Source organism: Crotalus tigris, unplaced genomic scaffold (genome assembly GCF_016545835.1).
Source record: "Crotalus tigris isolate CLP2741 ecotype Arizona unplaced genomic scaffold, ASM1654583v1 scf7180000019699.406680, whole genome shotgun sequence".
In the NCBI taxonomy this organism is placed as follows: Eukaryota; Metazoa; Chordata; class Lepidosauria; order Squamata; family Viperidae; genus Crotalus; species Crotalus tigris.
In genome coordinates, this window is record NW_024097668.1 from 126931 (window position 1) to 142355 (window position 15425).

Here is a 15425-nt window from a genome sequence, read left to right on the forward strand (position 1 = left end):
TATCAAAATACATTGGCATTCATAAATATAAATATATAAATGCATGTTTTGTGAAAATAGAGGTATCAGAATGATGAACTTGTTACTAGAACCACATGTTCTAGAATCTACATTTTCCAGAGTGGTTTCTCTCATTATTATTTTAATTTCTTAGAGTTATAACTTGATCAAACTAAAATTATACAGAATATAGTTGAAAGCCCATCAGACCATTAAGAGACTGTCCCTATTCACCCCAGTAGATAGTGTGTGTGTGTGTGTGTGTGTGTGTGTGTGTGCGCGCGCGCGCGCTTGCTTTCAAGTCTGGCAGTTGCTGGCATAAGCCATACAGTTTTCTTGGCAACATTTTGGGAGGTGATTTGCCATTGCCTTCTTCCTAGGGCTGAGTGTGTGTGAGACTGGCCAAAAGTCACATAACTGGCTTCATGCCTTAGGCAGGACTAGAATTCACAATCTCCTGTTTTCTAGCCTGGTGCCAACTAGAACTAACCTGTTACTTTAGCATTAGCACTTAGACTTATATATTGCTCAATAGTGCTTTACAGCCTTCTCTAAGCAGTTTACAGAGTAAGCCTATTGCCCCCAACAATCTGGCTCCTCATTTTACTGACCTTGGAAAGATGGAAGGCTGAATCAACATTGAGTTGGTCAGGATCGAACTGCTGGTCTGCAATACTGCATTCTAATCATTGTGCTACCATGGGTCCTTTAAGAATGTTTCTCACAGAGCTTTCTTTAAAGAAAGCAGAACAGACTTATGTGTCTTCTTACTATCCTAACTGATATAATTAAGTGATAGTGGACTCTTATTCCATGACTTCTGTAAGTTTTTTATTTCTAAGATCACTTGATTTAAAGTTCTTCTAATACACTTTACAAAAACCAGATTTTTAATGGTTTTTTAATAATAAATAAATAAATTGCATAATAAATACTTACCAGAGCAATGTCTTTACCTTCTTCATATACTATTTTAACAATGTCAACGATGCTGGTGTTAAGAAAAAAATATCCAGAGCCTCCATTAATAATCAGTTCAGCCTGTGAACAGAAGTACATTTTAGAACACTCACACTGAGATATCAGTTATTACACACATTACACACACAGATACAAACACATAGACCTACCTTAATTGCCTGATGATTATAAATAGTCACTTCTTTAGGACTCATTTTAACATCTTCCACAAGTATTAGTTCAATACCTGCATTTACAGGTAAAAGAGCTTCATACTGTAAAGAGGAAGCAAGAAAACAAAGCAAAATAGATATTGAAGGTGATAACAATATGGAAGAATGATTTAGAAAAGTAAGCTAGAGTGGTACCAGTGGAGTAAAGCATTGGACTAGGATTGGTGAGACTCATATTCATGTCCACCCCCAACTATGAAACCCACTGACAAACTTAGTACCAGTAAGAAGCTCAATCTATCTCACATATTTTTGCTGTGGGAAAAATAGGAGGAAGTGCTATGGACATCAGCCTGAATCCTGAAGGAAAGTTGGGATATAACTCTGTATGTGGACAGCGAAATACAAGCTTTGTCTGCAAAGTGTTCCAAGTATAACCTGGAAAAATCATTTTCCCTGTCAACAGTACTGAACAACATGAACTAGTCACCTGACTACTTATAAGGTTCTTTTCAAATTTTTGCTATGACAATCTGGATCTATCATAACAATGAAGTTAGAATGTAGGATGGATTTGGAGTTATTAATTCAAGTTTACTCTATAGTCTTACATGCAGGATTTTCTTACATGCAGGATGGAAGCCCCATAGTTCATATAAATTGGAAAAATATGTCTACTGTTCTTCAAAGAAAAAAATTATAATAAGCAGGAACTTGGCCTGTTGAAATGTTAAGCAATGATGTTCTGACTGTTTTCAAAACTTGGTGTTTTCAGTGTTTTCAAACCTCAGAACAAGAATACGGATACAGTACTTTCCAGTATATTTTCTTGAAAGATTAGCCATGCCAATACATTCAGGGAAAATGTATGCTACTGCTTAGAGGCATAACAGTAACAAATGTTACACCTTACCTTAGTTCTATAATACCTCTTATTCCTTGTATTAAAATTGAAACTTAAATGCACTAAATATAATGTAAAAAGTATATAAACATTATTAAATCTTCAGGATCCAATCTGGGTCAGTCACCAGACCAGAGGTTTAGTCTTCTGAGCTTTCCTGCTTGAGCCCATCCTCAGGGAACTTCTCTCCCACCAGAATGTTTATATTTGCCTCCATTCATTATTATGTCTATTTGTTTGCCTTTTTTTGTTTGTTTTTAAACGTCCTCCTCTTTTATTTAAAATTATTATTTTTTAATTTATATAGCATAACTCAATACATGCCAACACTACATTTCCCCCGGACCGCATCTGGAGTGAGAGGATAGAAGAAGGTGAGAAGTAAGTAGGAAGGTGGAGGAGAGGGGGTGAGTGAGAAAGAGAAAGAAGAGGGAAAGAGGCAAGTTGGTTAGAGGATGGATGCGGTTTGGGGGGAAATGGGTGAGCAATACCGAAAATGGTGTGTATTAATTTGTTTTATTTTTTATCTGAAGTATTTTTAAGAATGTAATGTATTGTAAAATTGAAAATAAAAATTTTTTACAAAAAAAAAAAAATACATGCCAACACTGCTTAAGAAAAAGGCCCAAGAAGAGGAAGAGATAATTTCAAAGTCCTGCTGGTTTCACGAAATCACTTTGCAGAATGTATTTAGAACTTTTGAGGATTATAATTAATATGCTATACGTAAAAATTCAGACTGAACAATTTATTCTTTTCCCTAATAAAAACAATAATATTTTCTTTATCAATAGCTATACAGGTAGTCCTTTACTTACAACAGTTCATTTAGTGACTGTCTGAAATTACAACAGCACTGACAAAGTGATTTATGACCATTTTTTACACTTATGACATTGCAGGATCCCCATGGTCACATGAACAAAATTCAGACACTTAGCAACTGACTCTTATTTATGACGGTTCCAGTACTCTGGGGTCACGTGATCACCTTTTGCAAGTTTCTGACAAGCAAGGTCAATGGGGAAGCCAGATTCACTTAACAAATGTGTCATTAACTTAACTGCAATGATTCACTTAACAACTGTCTCACTTAGCAACAGAACTGTTGGGCTCCATTGTGGTCATATGTCGAGGACTATACTGCTTATGGTTAACTCTAAAACTACAAACTGTCAGTTTTTTGATAGTTGAACCTTCTTCAGGTTAAAGCTGCATTCACAGTAAAATATGCGAAGAACAATTTAGGGCTACCAAAAAGAATAATGAAGAGGAGGATGGATTTCAAAGCTAGAAAAACCATTTTAGTATTTTGTTTTACTTCTAAGGGTCTGGATTATAATGCTTTAGAATTATACTTTAAAATACAGTATACTAACATTGCATTAGGAAATGGATATAGAAAATATATCTTATTGGGGCAGTAATCTGAGGGAAAAAGGTATTACCGGTTTCTTTACTTGATTGGTAATCAAATGAACATGCTGATAGCCAACTGCAGTAGCTGATATTATTGTTGCTCCTGGTTTATGATGAACTAAAACAGTTTGCAGACCTAAAAAAGGGCAGAGAAAATTGGAAAGCTGTGCATACTGCTGAATAAACCATCGGAACACAGGACCATAGCAATAAAGTAGCCTTCAAAATTACACAGCCTCTCACCCCACTCTCCCATTTTTTAAATATTCTTAGAAAAATATGACACTTCTTTCAAATAGTTTCTTGGATCTATGAACAAATTTTCATTCCAGGAACCAAGGACTGGTAGTGATGGAATACCTAGTGATAGTATCACAAGGAAACTGAATTAATATTTGGAAAAAATGTGAGGGAACGGTACCTTGCATTTTCTTCTGACTGTTTCCATGATCTTTCATAGAAAGTTCCAAAGGCATTCTGGACTCTATGCTAGCTAGTAAATGTTCTGTTGATTCCCAGGTTATAGTAAGAGAACTGAAATTGTCAAATTTATGGCCCTGATGATTATAAACTTCTAGCTCCAATACTGGGTTGCGGAAAATTGAAACAGGAACCTAGAAGATAATTATTTTGTTTATAAATATGAAAAATATCTTTAAAAATACACATGCATCTGAGCACACAAAAATGATGCACAAGATCAAAAACTGGTCATATTCTACTATATTGAACAATCTGTTACTAGATCTTTAAATATTTCAGCAGGATTTTGGAATGCAGCTATAGAAAGGCAGCTTTCTGGTGCTGCTAAAATATCTAAAAGGTACCTAACTTGCAGGAGAATGGCTGGGACTATACTACATATTACATTTTCTCTCCTGCAAGATATTTCTCATTTCTCCATACAGTTCCAGAATAGATTTAAGATGTGAAAGTGCAGAGGGCAAGGAGAATAAGATCCACAGATATGGCTGGAACAACTGAATACAACTATATGTGTTGACACATTTGTTATCCCAGGTCTTGTGAACAGGATTTTGAAAGCATCACAAAAGCTAACCCCAACCTCATTCCAAAGTATTATGGTGGTGTGTGGCCAAATCATTTTCCTGAAGACAAGTTCATAAAGTTGCTTTTCTCAATCTCCCTGGATATTGTCTACCACAATAGCTTATTTTTCTCCAGGAAAATTGGGAGCCTTCCAACCAAAGAATTGGACAAAAAATATTATCATTTTATTTCCAAAATATATGTTGGGCTCTTCTGTAGCAGTTCTTATAAAAATGTTAAAAGGTAGGAATTAGCAATGTATCAGCTTCCTCTCTGTCTGTCCTATATCAGTAAAAGCACATTAAATAAATTAGGCAGATCAGACAGGATGGTAAGTACCAAAAGAAGTATTTGTAATTACTACATTGTCTTCCCCCAATTCATGCCTACCCCTTGTTTGTCCTGATGAATAAAGGGACAGGAAACATCCAGCTCAGGATCTGCAGATACAAGTGCCAAAGAAAACCGAGAGGGAATGGCACAAATCAATGTCACATCAGCTGATTCAACAGCTGGAAAGGGGTTGGTTGCAGTGGGCTTGTTGCCAATTGTTACTGAAATTACCTGCATAAACATTGGTGAGAATAAATAATAATAATAAAAGTTTGTACATAGCAAAACACTTCTTTTTTATGCAATACTGCTTAATACAGATCATTAAGGTTGAGTTTTTGTTTCAGTAATAGCCTGAAATGTTGACATATAAAGATGTATTATTCTGGCATTTATTTTCAAAAGCACTTCTAGTTTATTAGCAGAGGGCAACTTTATTGCTCTTTTACCCACTTCAATACTGCAAAATAAAATTAAGTTTTTAGGATTTTGAAACAGATGGCTGATTTTTAAGAAGATAAGTGGCATGTGCACATATAAGTGATTGCTTCAAGAGATGCCAACTATCGTATTTTAATGAAAGAATGTCTTTATGGGCAGAAAAAATATTCTCATATTTACTGCTTATTCCAAGTAAATTTAGATTATATGAATACTCAAGGTAGAATTTTCCTTACAGTGCATTAACAATACTTAAAAAGAAGTTTAATGCAGCCGAATGAGGTTGTTATGAAACTATTTTCTTTTAATTGTTGTATTCATGCCTAATACTTGACTTCTAACATCATAATTTATTGAATGAACCGTACTGGCCTGCTGAATTGTTCATAATAAGAGAGATTAATTTTTCACAAAAAAAAATCTTATTGATGCTATGTTTCCAGATTCTATTAAAGTTAAAGACTGTATGCTCATACGATCATCAAGCTTATTCTATTAGATTTTATTTTTAGAAGGAAGTGATAGTTATGGATCAGTAAGAAACAGTGAATGTCAGGTTAAAAAAAATTGTGTTACTCTTACAATAAGGTTAGATTATCATTGATAATGATCAGAATCTACAACCTTGGGTTATTGTGGCTGTTGCCTTCTGGCAGAAGATAAAGAACATTTAAAACTCGGACCACACGTTTTCTGAATAGTTTTTATCCCAGAGCTATAATTGCACTTAATAATGAACTAAAGGGCCACCATCAGTGAACTGTTGGACAGTATTACTTGGTCTATTGGGTGGATGTTTGAGCGATTTTAGGGGTGGGGAATTGTGGTGGGTGGGAGTGTGTTTGGGAATTATGTGTGTGGGACCTGGTCTTTGAGTGTAACATAAATTTTGTTGTATGTGTATACTGTGTATGCACATACAATGACAATAAAGTTTATTATTATTATAATCCAACTCTAGCAGCATAGGAAATGGACGGAGAAAGGAATTGGAAGTTGTTCAAGGAATATAAATGAGCGGAATCCCCCCCCCCCAAAAAAAAACACCCTACCTAAATTGTCTTCCTCATGTCAAGCAATTTTTACAAAAGAAAAGAAAGAAAATTCCTGTGCGATCTAATTGCTCTGGCAAAGAAAGCAAGCAAGAGTCAGATTTAAAAAACAGATTTGACCTTTTACAGGGGGCATTATATGTTTAAATACTTGTTTGAATAAGATTAAAAGAACATAGCTCTTAGATATAATTAGACTTTTATAATGAAAGATATGATTTAGAACTAAGATAGCATTTTTTTCTTTTTCTTTTTTTAATATGGGAAATATGAAGATAAGAGGAGGATTAATATGAATAAAAACTTTAGCTATATAAATGTAATTAATATTGAGAAAATCATAACTGACAAAGATATTTCAAATACCAATGGGAAATCAAACCTTAACAAGAGCACGAAAACCAGGATATTGATTTATGAATTGACATTATTGATTTATGAATTGATATTATTGTTATTTGTATGATATTAGTAAAATATGATGAAGAATGCTTATATTTAACTCTGTATACATTAACAGTACCAAAAATTACAATTGTGTAATAAGGAGAAAATGGAAAAAAATATGGAGAAGAAAGGAGGATCAGGGAAAAATACTGGATTGTGTAGTATTGTTGTGTAGTAATGAACAGATTAATGTTAATGTTAAATATCTGAACCCAGACAACAAGTAGTTTACTAAGCACTAAAGACTGTAATTTTAAAAAATTAACAAAACTTTTATATTAAAAAAAAGCTATGTCAGCAAGATCTGGAGAACGACACAGTGTCGGACTGAACTTGAGATCTGATGACATAGCTTGATTAGAAAGAACATTTAGAGTGTCTTCGGCTGCTTGCCATATTTCAGTAGACATTACATTAATTCTTATAACCTTCATATTGTTAGTGACCAGAGTGCTCATCTAACCATCTAGTACTAGAATTACTCTTAACTGACCTTAGAAGAGTTCAGTCCATATAGTAGTACCCAAAAAGGAAATTTAAGAGAGTGTGCAACTTATCATACAAGATCCTTGATGTCACATGCTAGCAAAATAATATTTTGGCTTTCAATCCTACATGGAAAGAGAGATGCCAGATGTTCAACCTGGTTTTAAACAACGCTGATGCTGATATGCACTGGATAATTGAAAAAAAAATCAATCAAAAAGTTAATTTATGCTCCAGTAATTACAGAAAGATCTGTGATGGTATAAACTGTGTCAGGTAACAGAATGTGATAAGGAAAACTAGATCCAAGAATTTCTCACTGATTGCACACGTATACACAGAACACAATTCAGGATAGAATATGACGAAATAGACTAAGCTCAAGGTTAGTAATGGAGCCAGATAAGCCTGTACATTCTTTCCTTGTTTATTCAACCTGTATGCCAGATATGTATATTAAGAGTCTGTGAATTTAAGAAGATAAGCCTGGTTTTAAAATTGAAGGAACAAACATTAAGAACCTGCACTATGCTGATAGCAAAACTCTGATAGAATAGAAAATATATTAATGCTTTTGAACTTTAGTCTTGGATAGTGAAGAAAGCAAACAAATCAATCACAGAACAAATCAATTGACACTTTTTACTAGAGGCTCAAATGACCAAGCTCTCATATTTTAGACAGACGAAGATCCAGCTCTTATGAGAAATCATAACGCTGGTAAAAGTAAAGGGGAAAAAAAGAAAGGGGCAACCAGCAGCAAGATGGAAGGATTCAGTGATGGTGATGTTGGGTGCACAATTAGGGAGGGCCAGGTTGGGGACAGATTGCCCTGGAAGTGTAGTTATGCAATGTCACTAAGAGTTGATAGCACATAATCAATCAATCAGTGATTGTATTTGATCATGTATTTTTGATTGCATTCACTCATATTGATTGGCAAAAGTGTGCTATTTTATCTGAAACATTAAAATTTAAAATCATATCTGCATTTTTTTTAAAAAAATCAATGATCAAATTCAAAAGTTAAATTGGTTAAGTTAAATGTACAGGGATGATATTTTTGGTCCTTTGTGAAACTGTAATCATTGTTATTATTTTTATATTTATTAAAACATCTAATAATCCGAAAGATGTTTTTCAGATGTTTTTCTGCTTCTTTTTAGTCTTACGAGTCTGAGGAATAACATGTAATATAGTAAGCAATTATATTCAGTCAATAAACACCTACTGGGTTAAAGCATTAGCACTTTTCATGATATGAAAGCATTTTAAAAAATTTAAAAATTTACTTCTTATGAGTTAAATAGTATCAGTATGCATAAGGATCAGCAAATGATTTATGCATTCTAATGTCATGATAGTTTTGATCAGCATATGCAAGGTAATTATTGGAAGCTTTATTTCTTATACTAACTGTTAAAATAAACCACGTCAATTCCTAAAAATCCAGCAAACTTTAGAATCAAAAATTTGTCTCACTCACATGATCCCCTAAGGCTTTACAAGTTGCTCTAGCCCAATGCTGGAAAGAATTCCTAGATGTAGGTGGTCCTAGTAAATGTAAACCAACATTCTCCGGATGTTCCGTATTGGTATCTCTGAAGAATGTGGTTGGCTCTTGAATCCATGGTCTGGGTCCACCTTCAAAGAGGATATCTTTAGAAGAACCCAGAGTTACCAAAGCAGCAGAAATAGGATCAATAATCTAGGAGAGAAAATAATAATGATTCAGATCATGATAATATTATCAGTAATTTTGTCAGAAATTATTAATCTTGTTAATTAACCTAAACAGTTTTTTCATATTAGACCACTGCAGTATTTATAACAAACTGCAGTGATGTCAAACACTAAAGCTCAGATACTTTTGGTGCATGCACAATTGTTTTATTTAGGATTCTACCGTACAATACTTGTAATTCATGCAAAACATATTTTTTTTCAAAATAATTAATACGTTTGGTAACCTGCCTGCAGAAAAGAATTATGAGGGGAAATTCAACATGTTTTGTATCTTGCTCAACCTTTCTATATATGGTAATATTATTTTTTTGATTAATTTACTTTTAATAATCTGCGTTCAAATTAATGAGAGTTATACAGAGAAAATTTTTTTCAGCTACTTTCAATAAAGTAATTTTTTCTAATGTTTCCTGCAAACAGTATTCCACACATATATAAATATCAGCATATAATGGTATACAAACAAACAAAATCTAGCTATAGAAGACTTTCCATCTAATCATACAAGAAAAATTTTAAACACTACTACAATATTTATGAAAAAGACACATGCCTCAAAGTTGTGGTGTAATTTTTAATGAATATTTCTATTCATTAAATTTTATTCTTTAGTCTATTTTATTCTTCTATTCTATTTTATTATTTTAATGTTTTTAATATATTAAGATTTGTTAATGTTATTGCTTATTTGGTTATGGAGGGCGTTGTTTGATTTGCAGCCTTCTGAATTTCCTAGAAGAATGATAATTCAGAAATATTAAGGATCGCGGCGCTCACAGCTGTGCGAGGAGACTGCTCTCTTCGCCAGCGATTCTCCGCTGCCAGTAGACCCTTAATCAGGTCGAAAAGCCACCTTAGAGGGGTGGTTACCGCTGAGGAGGTCCTCGTCGTCCGTGGGAGAGCGGCAGCTTCTTCCACGGCCCGAGATTGCTCCTTTGGGCCAACGGTGGAAAGAACGGCCAGTAAAATGGCCGTTCACCTTGCCGCTGTAACCAGAAGTCAGAAGAACATCTAAGCACAGGAACCACTGTGGCTGAGCCGGGTGAGACTTTTTTCTTTCCCTCTCTTGGTTCTCCTTTTTCTTTTGTGCCTGTAAAAAGCACTTTTGAAATTACTTCCCTGCTCTAAGAAAGCGGTGTTTGTGAATGTGGGAAAAAGAAGCTTAAATGGATTGAATTAATTTAAAGTGACTTTTTTTCTTCTTTTTTTAAATTCACTTTGGAGTCTTGGATTTTTTTTTTAATATTGAATCTACTATTGGACTTAGTCTACATTTGAAGAATTCTCCTTCTTTCTGTGTTTTCTGATCTTGTTTACAATTCAGAAATGTTAAGGAATAATAAATATAATAAATAAATAACCCTTGCAGTCTTTTAAGCACATACTAAGGGTAATTCCAAATGGAAACATCAACAAATCTGATGTTTCAAGTTCATTTAATTCCAAGTGAAAGATTAGTCATTACAGTTGTTTAGTTCATTTGTTATCTTTTGTTGTTGTTGTTGTTGTTGTTAATTGCGAAGTTGTGTCCGACCCATCGTGACCCCATGGACAACGTTCCTCCAGGTCTTCCTGTCCTCTACCATCTTCTGGAGTCCATTTAAATTCACACCTACTGCTTCAGTGACTCCATCCAGCCATCTCATTCTCTGTCGTCCCCTTCTTCTATTGCCCTCAATCTTTCCCAGCATTAGGCTCTTCTCCAGTGAATCCTTCCTTCTCATTAGGTGGCCAAAGTACTTGAGTTTCAACTTCAGGATCTGGCCTTCTAAAGAGCAGTCGGGGTTGATCTCTTCTAGGACTGACCGGTTTGAACGCCTTGCAGTCCAAGGGACTCGCAGGAGTCTTCTCCAGCACCATAGTTCAAAGGCCTCAATTCTTTTGCGCTCAGCCTTTCTTATGGTCCAACTTTCACAGCCATACATTGCAACTGGGAAAACCATGGCCTGGACTATACGCACTTTTGTTGGCAGGGTGATGTCTCTGCTTTTTAGAATGCTGTCTAGATTTGCCATAGCTTTCCTCCCCATGAGCAAGCGTCTTTTAATTTCTTGGCTGCAGTCCCCATCTGAGGTGATCTTTGAGCCCAGAAAAATAAAATCTGTCACTACCTCCATTTCTTCCCCATCTATTTGCCACGAATTGAGAGGGCCGGATGCCATGATTTTGGTTTTCTTAATGTTGAGTTTCAAGCCAACTTTTGCACTCTCCTTCTTCACCCACATCAAGAGGCTCTTTAGTTCCTCTTCACTTTCTGCCATTAGAGTGGTATCATCTGCATATCTTAGGTTGTTGATATTTCTCCTGGCAATCTTAATTCCAACTTTTGATTCATCTAGCCCTGCCTTTCTCATGATGTGCTCTGCATATAAGTTAAATAGGCAGGCGACAGTATACAGCCTTGCCGGACTCCTTTTCCAATTTTGAACCAATCAGTGGTTCCGTGTCCAGTTCTCACTGTTGCTTCTTGACCCACATATAGGTTTCTCAAGAGACAAATGAGATGGTCTGGTACTCCCATCTCTTTAAGAACTTGCCACAATTTGTTGTGATCCACACAATCAAAGGCTTTTGCATAGTCAATGAAGCAGAAGTAGATGTTTTTCTGGAACTCCCTAGCTTTCTCCATGATCCAGCGTATGTTGTCAATTTGATCTCTAGTTCCTCTTCCTCTTCGAAATTCTGCCTGTACTTCTGGTAGTTCTCGATCCACATACTGCTGGAGTCTAGCTTGTAGGATTTTAAGCATAATTTTACTAGCATGTGAAATGAGTGCAATGGTGTGATAGTTTGAACATTCTTTGGCATTGCCTTTCTTTGGAATTGGAATGTAAACTGACCTTTTCCAATCCTGTGGCCACTGTTGAGTTTTCCAAATTTGTGGCAAATTGAGTGTAGCACTTTTACTGCATCGTCTTTTAAGATTTTGAATAGCTCAGCTGGAATACTGTCACCTCCACTAGCTTTGTTGTTGCTCAGATTTTCTAAGGCCCATTTCACTTCACATTCTAGGATGTCTGGTTCGAGGTCAATGACCATCTCATTGTGGTTATCTGGGATATTAAGCTCATTTTTGTATAGTTCTTCTGTGTAGTTTTGCCATCTCTTCTTAATCTCTTTGTTATCTTAAATCAATTCATACTGTATAATCAAATATATTGAAGAAAGAATTTATTAGAATTAGAAAGAAAGTTTTATTAAACTAAGGCTTACTTTTATTGGCAGATAGGCTGCTATGGTAATACTGGCACTGAGGTGAATATGGTCATGGGTATAACTAACAACAAGTGAGGAATACCCTTGGCTTTCAGCTTTAACTCTGATCCCACTGCAGTATTCAGGAGTTGGCTTAAGTCTCCCTGTTAAAACAAAAACACAAGTGAGCATAAAAATAAATAACTTTTAAAAGTTTAGTTTTAAAACTTGCCCATGCTAATAAACATACTATCACATGTCAATGTACTAATAAAATGAATAAAATGCAAAATAGCCAATTACAGAGAATAAAGTTGAACCTCTGTCAAAAAGGATACTAGGTTCAGTTTGTCTGGTTAACCCAGGGGTCTTCAAACTTGGCCCTTTTATCATTTTTGTTTTGTATCTTAGACAAATTTTATCCACCTCACAGATTCATGCTTAATTATGAGATAAATGTATATAATGTATAAACTCTAATATTAAACATTTAAATGCATGCACTGTTAATAAAACAAAGTATTAATATATCAGGAAGTGAATTTGTCCATTTATTTAAAAATTAAAATTTATTTTAATTTACCTTGAAATGGACTGAACACATTGTGGTTTTCAATGTTGACAGCTAAATCAAATTGTGAACAATCACTTAGAGTGACCACCTCATTGGTTTCCTTGTTCATTACACCAATAATCTTCAGAGGCAGGTCCAGTGTCTCGCCCACATACGCTTCAACTGGACAAGGTGTGAACTTCATATCACTGGGTTCTATCACATAGACCTTGGAGACAAAAATAAAGTAAGACACAAGATCCAGGCAGAGATGCAAATGTTCAACTGGAATTTAGAAACAAACAAACAAAAATCCAATGTAATTAAAACAAATTTCATATTAATTGCTTAAACATTAATAGCACATGCTCATAGGTTGATTTATTGATTTGGAAGCAGCCTATTTCACACTGTCAATCATACATCATATTGTGTCTGATATCTAAAAGTTCAGAGAAAAGCAACTAAGATGATCAAAGGCCTGGAGACTAAAACATATGAAGAATGGCTGCAGGAAGTTCCATTGGACACCTGGGAAACTATTTGGGTGAGAAATGTCAAATTTACACAAGCACAGAACTTAAGGGAGAATTTTTATAAAATGTTTTATAGATGGCACCTTGATCCACAAAAAATGTCTTTTATGTACCCTGACTTACAACCTAAATGTTGGAGATGTGGTTGTATGGACGCTACTTATTATCATATTTGGTGGTCGTGCAGAGAGATAAAAGCATTCTGGATTAAGATATGGTGGAATATCCAGAGAATTTTTAAAAGGAGGGTAAAATTTACTCCACAATTATTTTTGTTAGGTATAGTTATTGATTGTGATACAAAGGAGGTTATATTGATGTTAAATTTGATTACAGCTGCGAGGCTGTTAGTAGGACAATATTGGAAGAAGGAATCTTTGCCTACATTGCAGGAATGGTTTCTTAAAGTGTCTCATTTGGCGGAAATGGCAAAGATTTCGGCTTTCTTAAAGGGTCAAACGCAAGAAAAATTTCTTGCTGTTTGGGATAAATGGATAAAATTCATACAATTTAAATTTGATATAAAAAATACTATATAGTTTTTTCATAATTTTTAACTTTATATATATATATATTTTCTATTTTATATTCTTTTTTTTATAAATATAAATTTTTTTAATTTTTTTTAATTAAGCCTATATTCTGCTCTGGGAGGCCCTGGGGGGGGAAGGGGGGGTTTGGGTAGGGGTGGGGGAAGGGGGGTTTTGTTCGGTAATGTTTGGTTTTATTTGTATATGTTGTTTTTTGTTCTTGTATTGTCTTTTATTTTCTGTAAAATTTATAAAACTTTTTAATAAAAAAAAAAAAAGAATGGCTGCAGGACTTGGGTTTGGCTAGTCTAAAGAAAAGAAGAAAGAGGGAGACATGATAGCAGTATTCCACTGTTTCAGGGGCTGCCACAAAGAAGAGGGCGACAGAATATTCACCAAAGCACTAGAAGATAGGACAGGAAACAATGGTTGGAAATTGATCAAAGAGAGTAGCAACCTGGAATTAAGGAGAAACTTCCTGACAGTGAGGACTATTAACCAGTGGAACAACTTGCCTCCAGAAATCATGGGCGCTCCATCAATGGAGGTTTTTAAGAAGAGACTGGACTAGACATGTCAAACTCGCAACATCACGTGACGTCGTGCAACATATCGGGACGGTTTTGCCATTGCTGGCAATGGAGTGGGCGTGGCTTCCGGATGATGCGTCCGGCCCATGGGCCGGCAGTTTGACACTTGTCTGAGATGGATAGGTTCTCCTGCTTGAGCAGGGGGCTGGACTAGAAGACCTCCAAGGTCCCTTCCAGCTCTATTCTACTCTGTCTATATGGTGCCCATCTACATTATTATGCCTGCCTTCAAACCAAACACTTCAGAAATGCCTGGCTTGTAAAATAATTATACAGCAAGACTGCTTATAAGTGGTAACTTACAATAGATTGTAAAGTGCAACCAATAGTGTATTTTCTGTGGCACCTGTGTGAAACTGTTATCTCAAATACAGGAATAAACTGACACTTGGTTTGCACTGATTTCTTTATTATTGATAAAGAAAACATCACAGATGGATGGCAACATTTCATAACAACTACGGGATCAAAGATTTTCATTTGGCATGTCTAATTTTCGAAGCCATCTGCTTACTGCTTCAGGTTAAATTGTAGGCCATATGGTATGGTGTTAAAATTGTAATCCTTGTGGAACTTATACACTACTTGCATAATCTGATAATCAAGGTCAGTGGGCAGATGCTTTGTTCAAGCAGAAAATGCAATTTAAAATCTTAAATTGAAGATGTTAGCTTAATTTAATATTTGTTCCTTACAAATTCAAGTGGGGTAAAGTGCACTCCTATTGCTATGTGCTCTGAATCCTGAATCTGAAAGTAGACTTTTAATTAAACACATCATTTCTGAATCTTCTGGAAATAAAGTTTTGGAAGCACCACTCATTTATTTGAAATTTAGAAGGGGGAGACAATATAATATTTCAATACTCATAAGTGACATGTACAGTTGTCGGGGGCATGTGCAGAAAGCATAGCATTATCTATCAGTTACTACATATACCTGCAACCTCTGAATCTGAGGCAGAGGTTTGTAAGGTACACTATTTGGGGATCGAGTAGATAATTTTGTGG

General features: G+C 35.1%; 2 protein-coding genes across 6 annotated transcripts in view; one reads left to right on the top strand and one right to left on the bottom strand.

Moving 5' to 3' along the window:
* The window catches only part of LOC120317577, a 142943-nt gene that overhangs the window by 94907 nt on the left and 32611 nt on the right, over window positions 1-15425 (top strand). The gene's annotated exons all lie outside the window — the stretch shown is intronic.
* Window positions 1-15425, bottom strand: part of NUP210 (nucleoporin 210) — an 89163-nt gene that overhangs the window by 32973 nt on the left and 40765 nt on the right. For all 3 annotated transcript variants that reach the window (XM_039364254.1, XM_039364256.1, XM_039364257.1), the window contains 8 exons: window positions 12790-12988; window positions 12225-12370; window positions 8752-8973; window positions 4897-5070; window positions 3878-4070; window positions 3486-3592; window positions 1131-1235; window positions 940-1041 (listed from right to left, as the gene is read on the bottom strand). In XM_039364254.1, coding sequence (XP_039220188.1) covers window positions 940-1041; window positions 1131-1235; window positions 3486-3592; window positions 3878-4070; window positions 4897-5070; window positions 8752-8973; window positions 12225-12370; window positions 12790-12988 — 1248 coding nt within the window. The remainder of the gene's footprint in view (window positions 1-939; window positions 1042-1130; window positions 1236-3485; window positions 3593-3877; window positions 4071-4896; window positions 5071-8751; window positions 8974-12224; window positions 12371-12789; window positions 12989-15425) is intronic.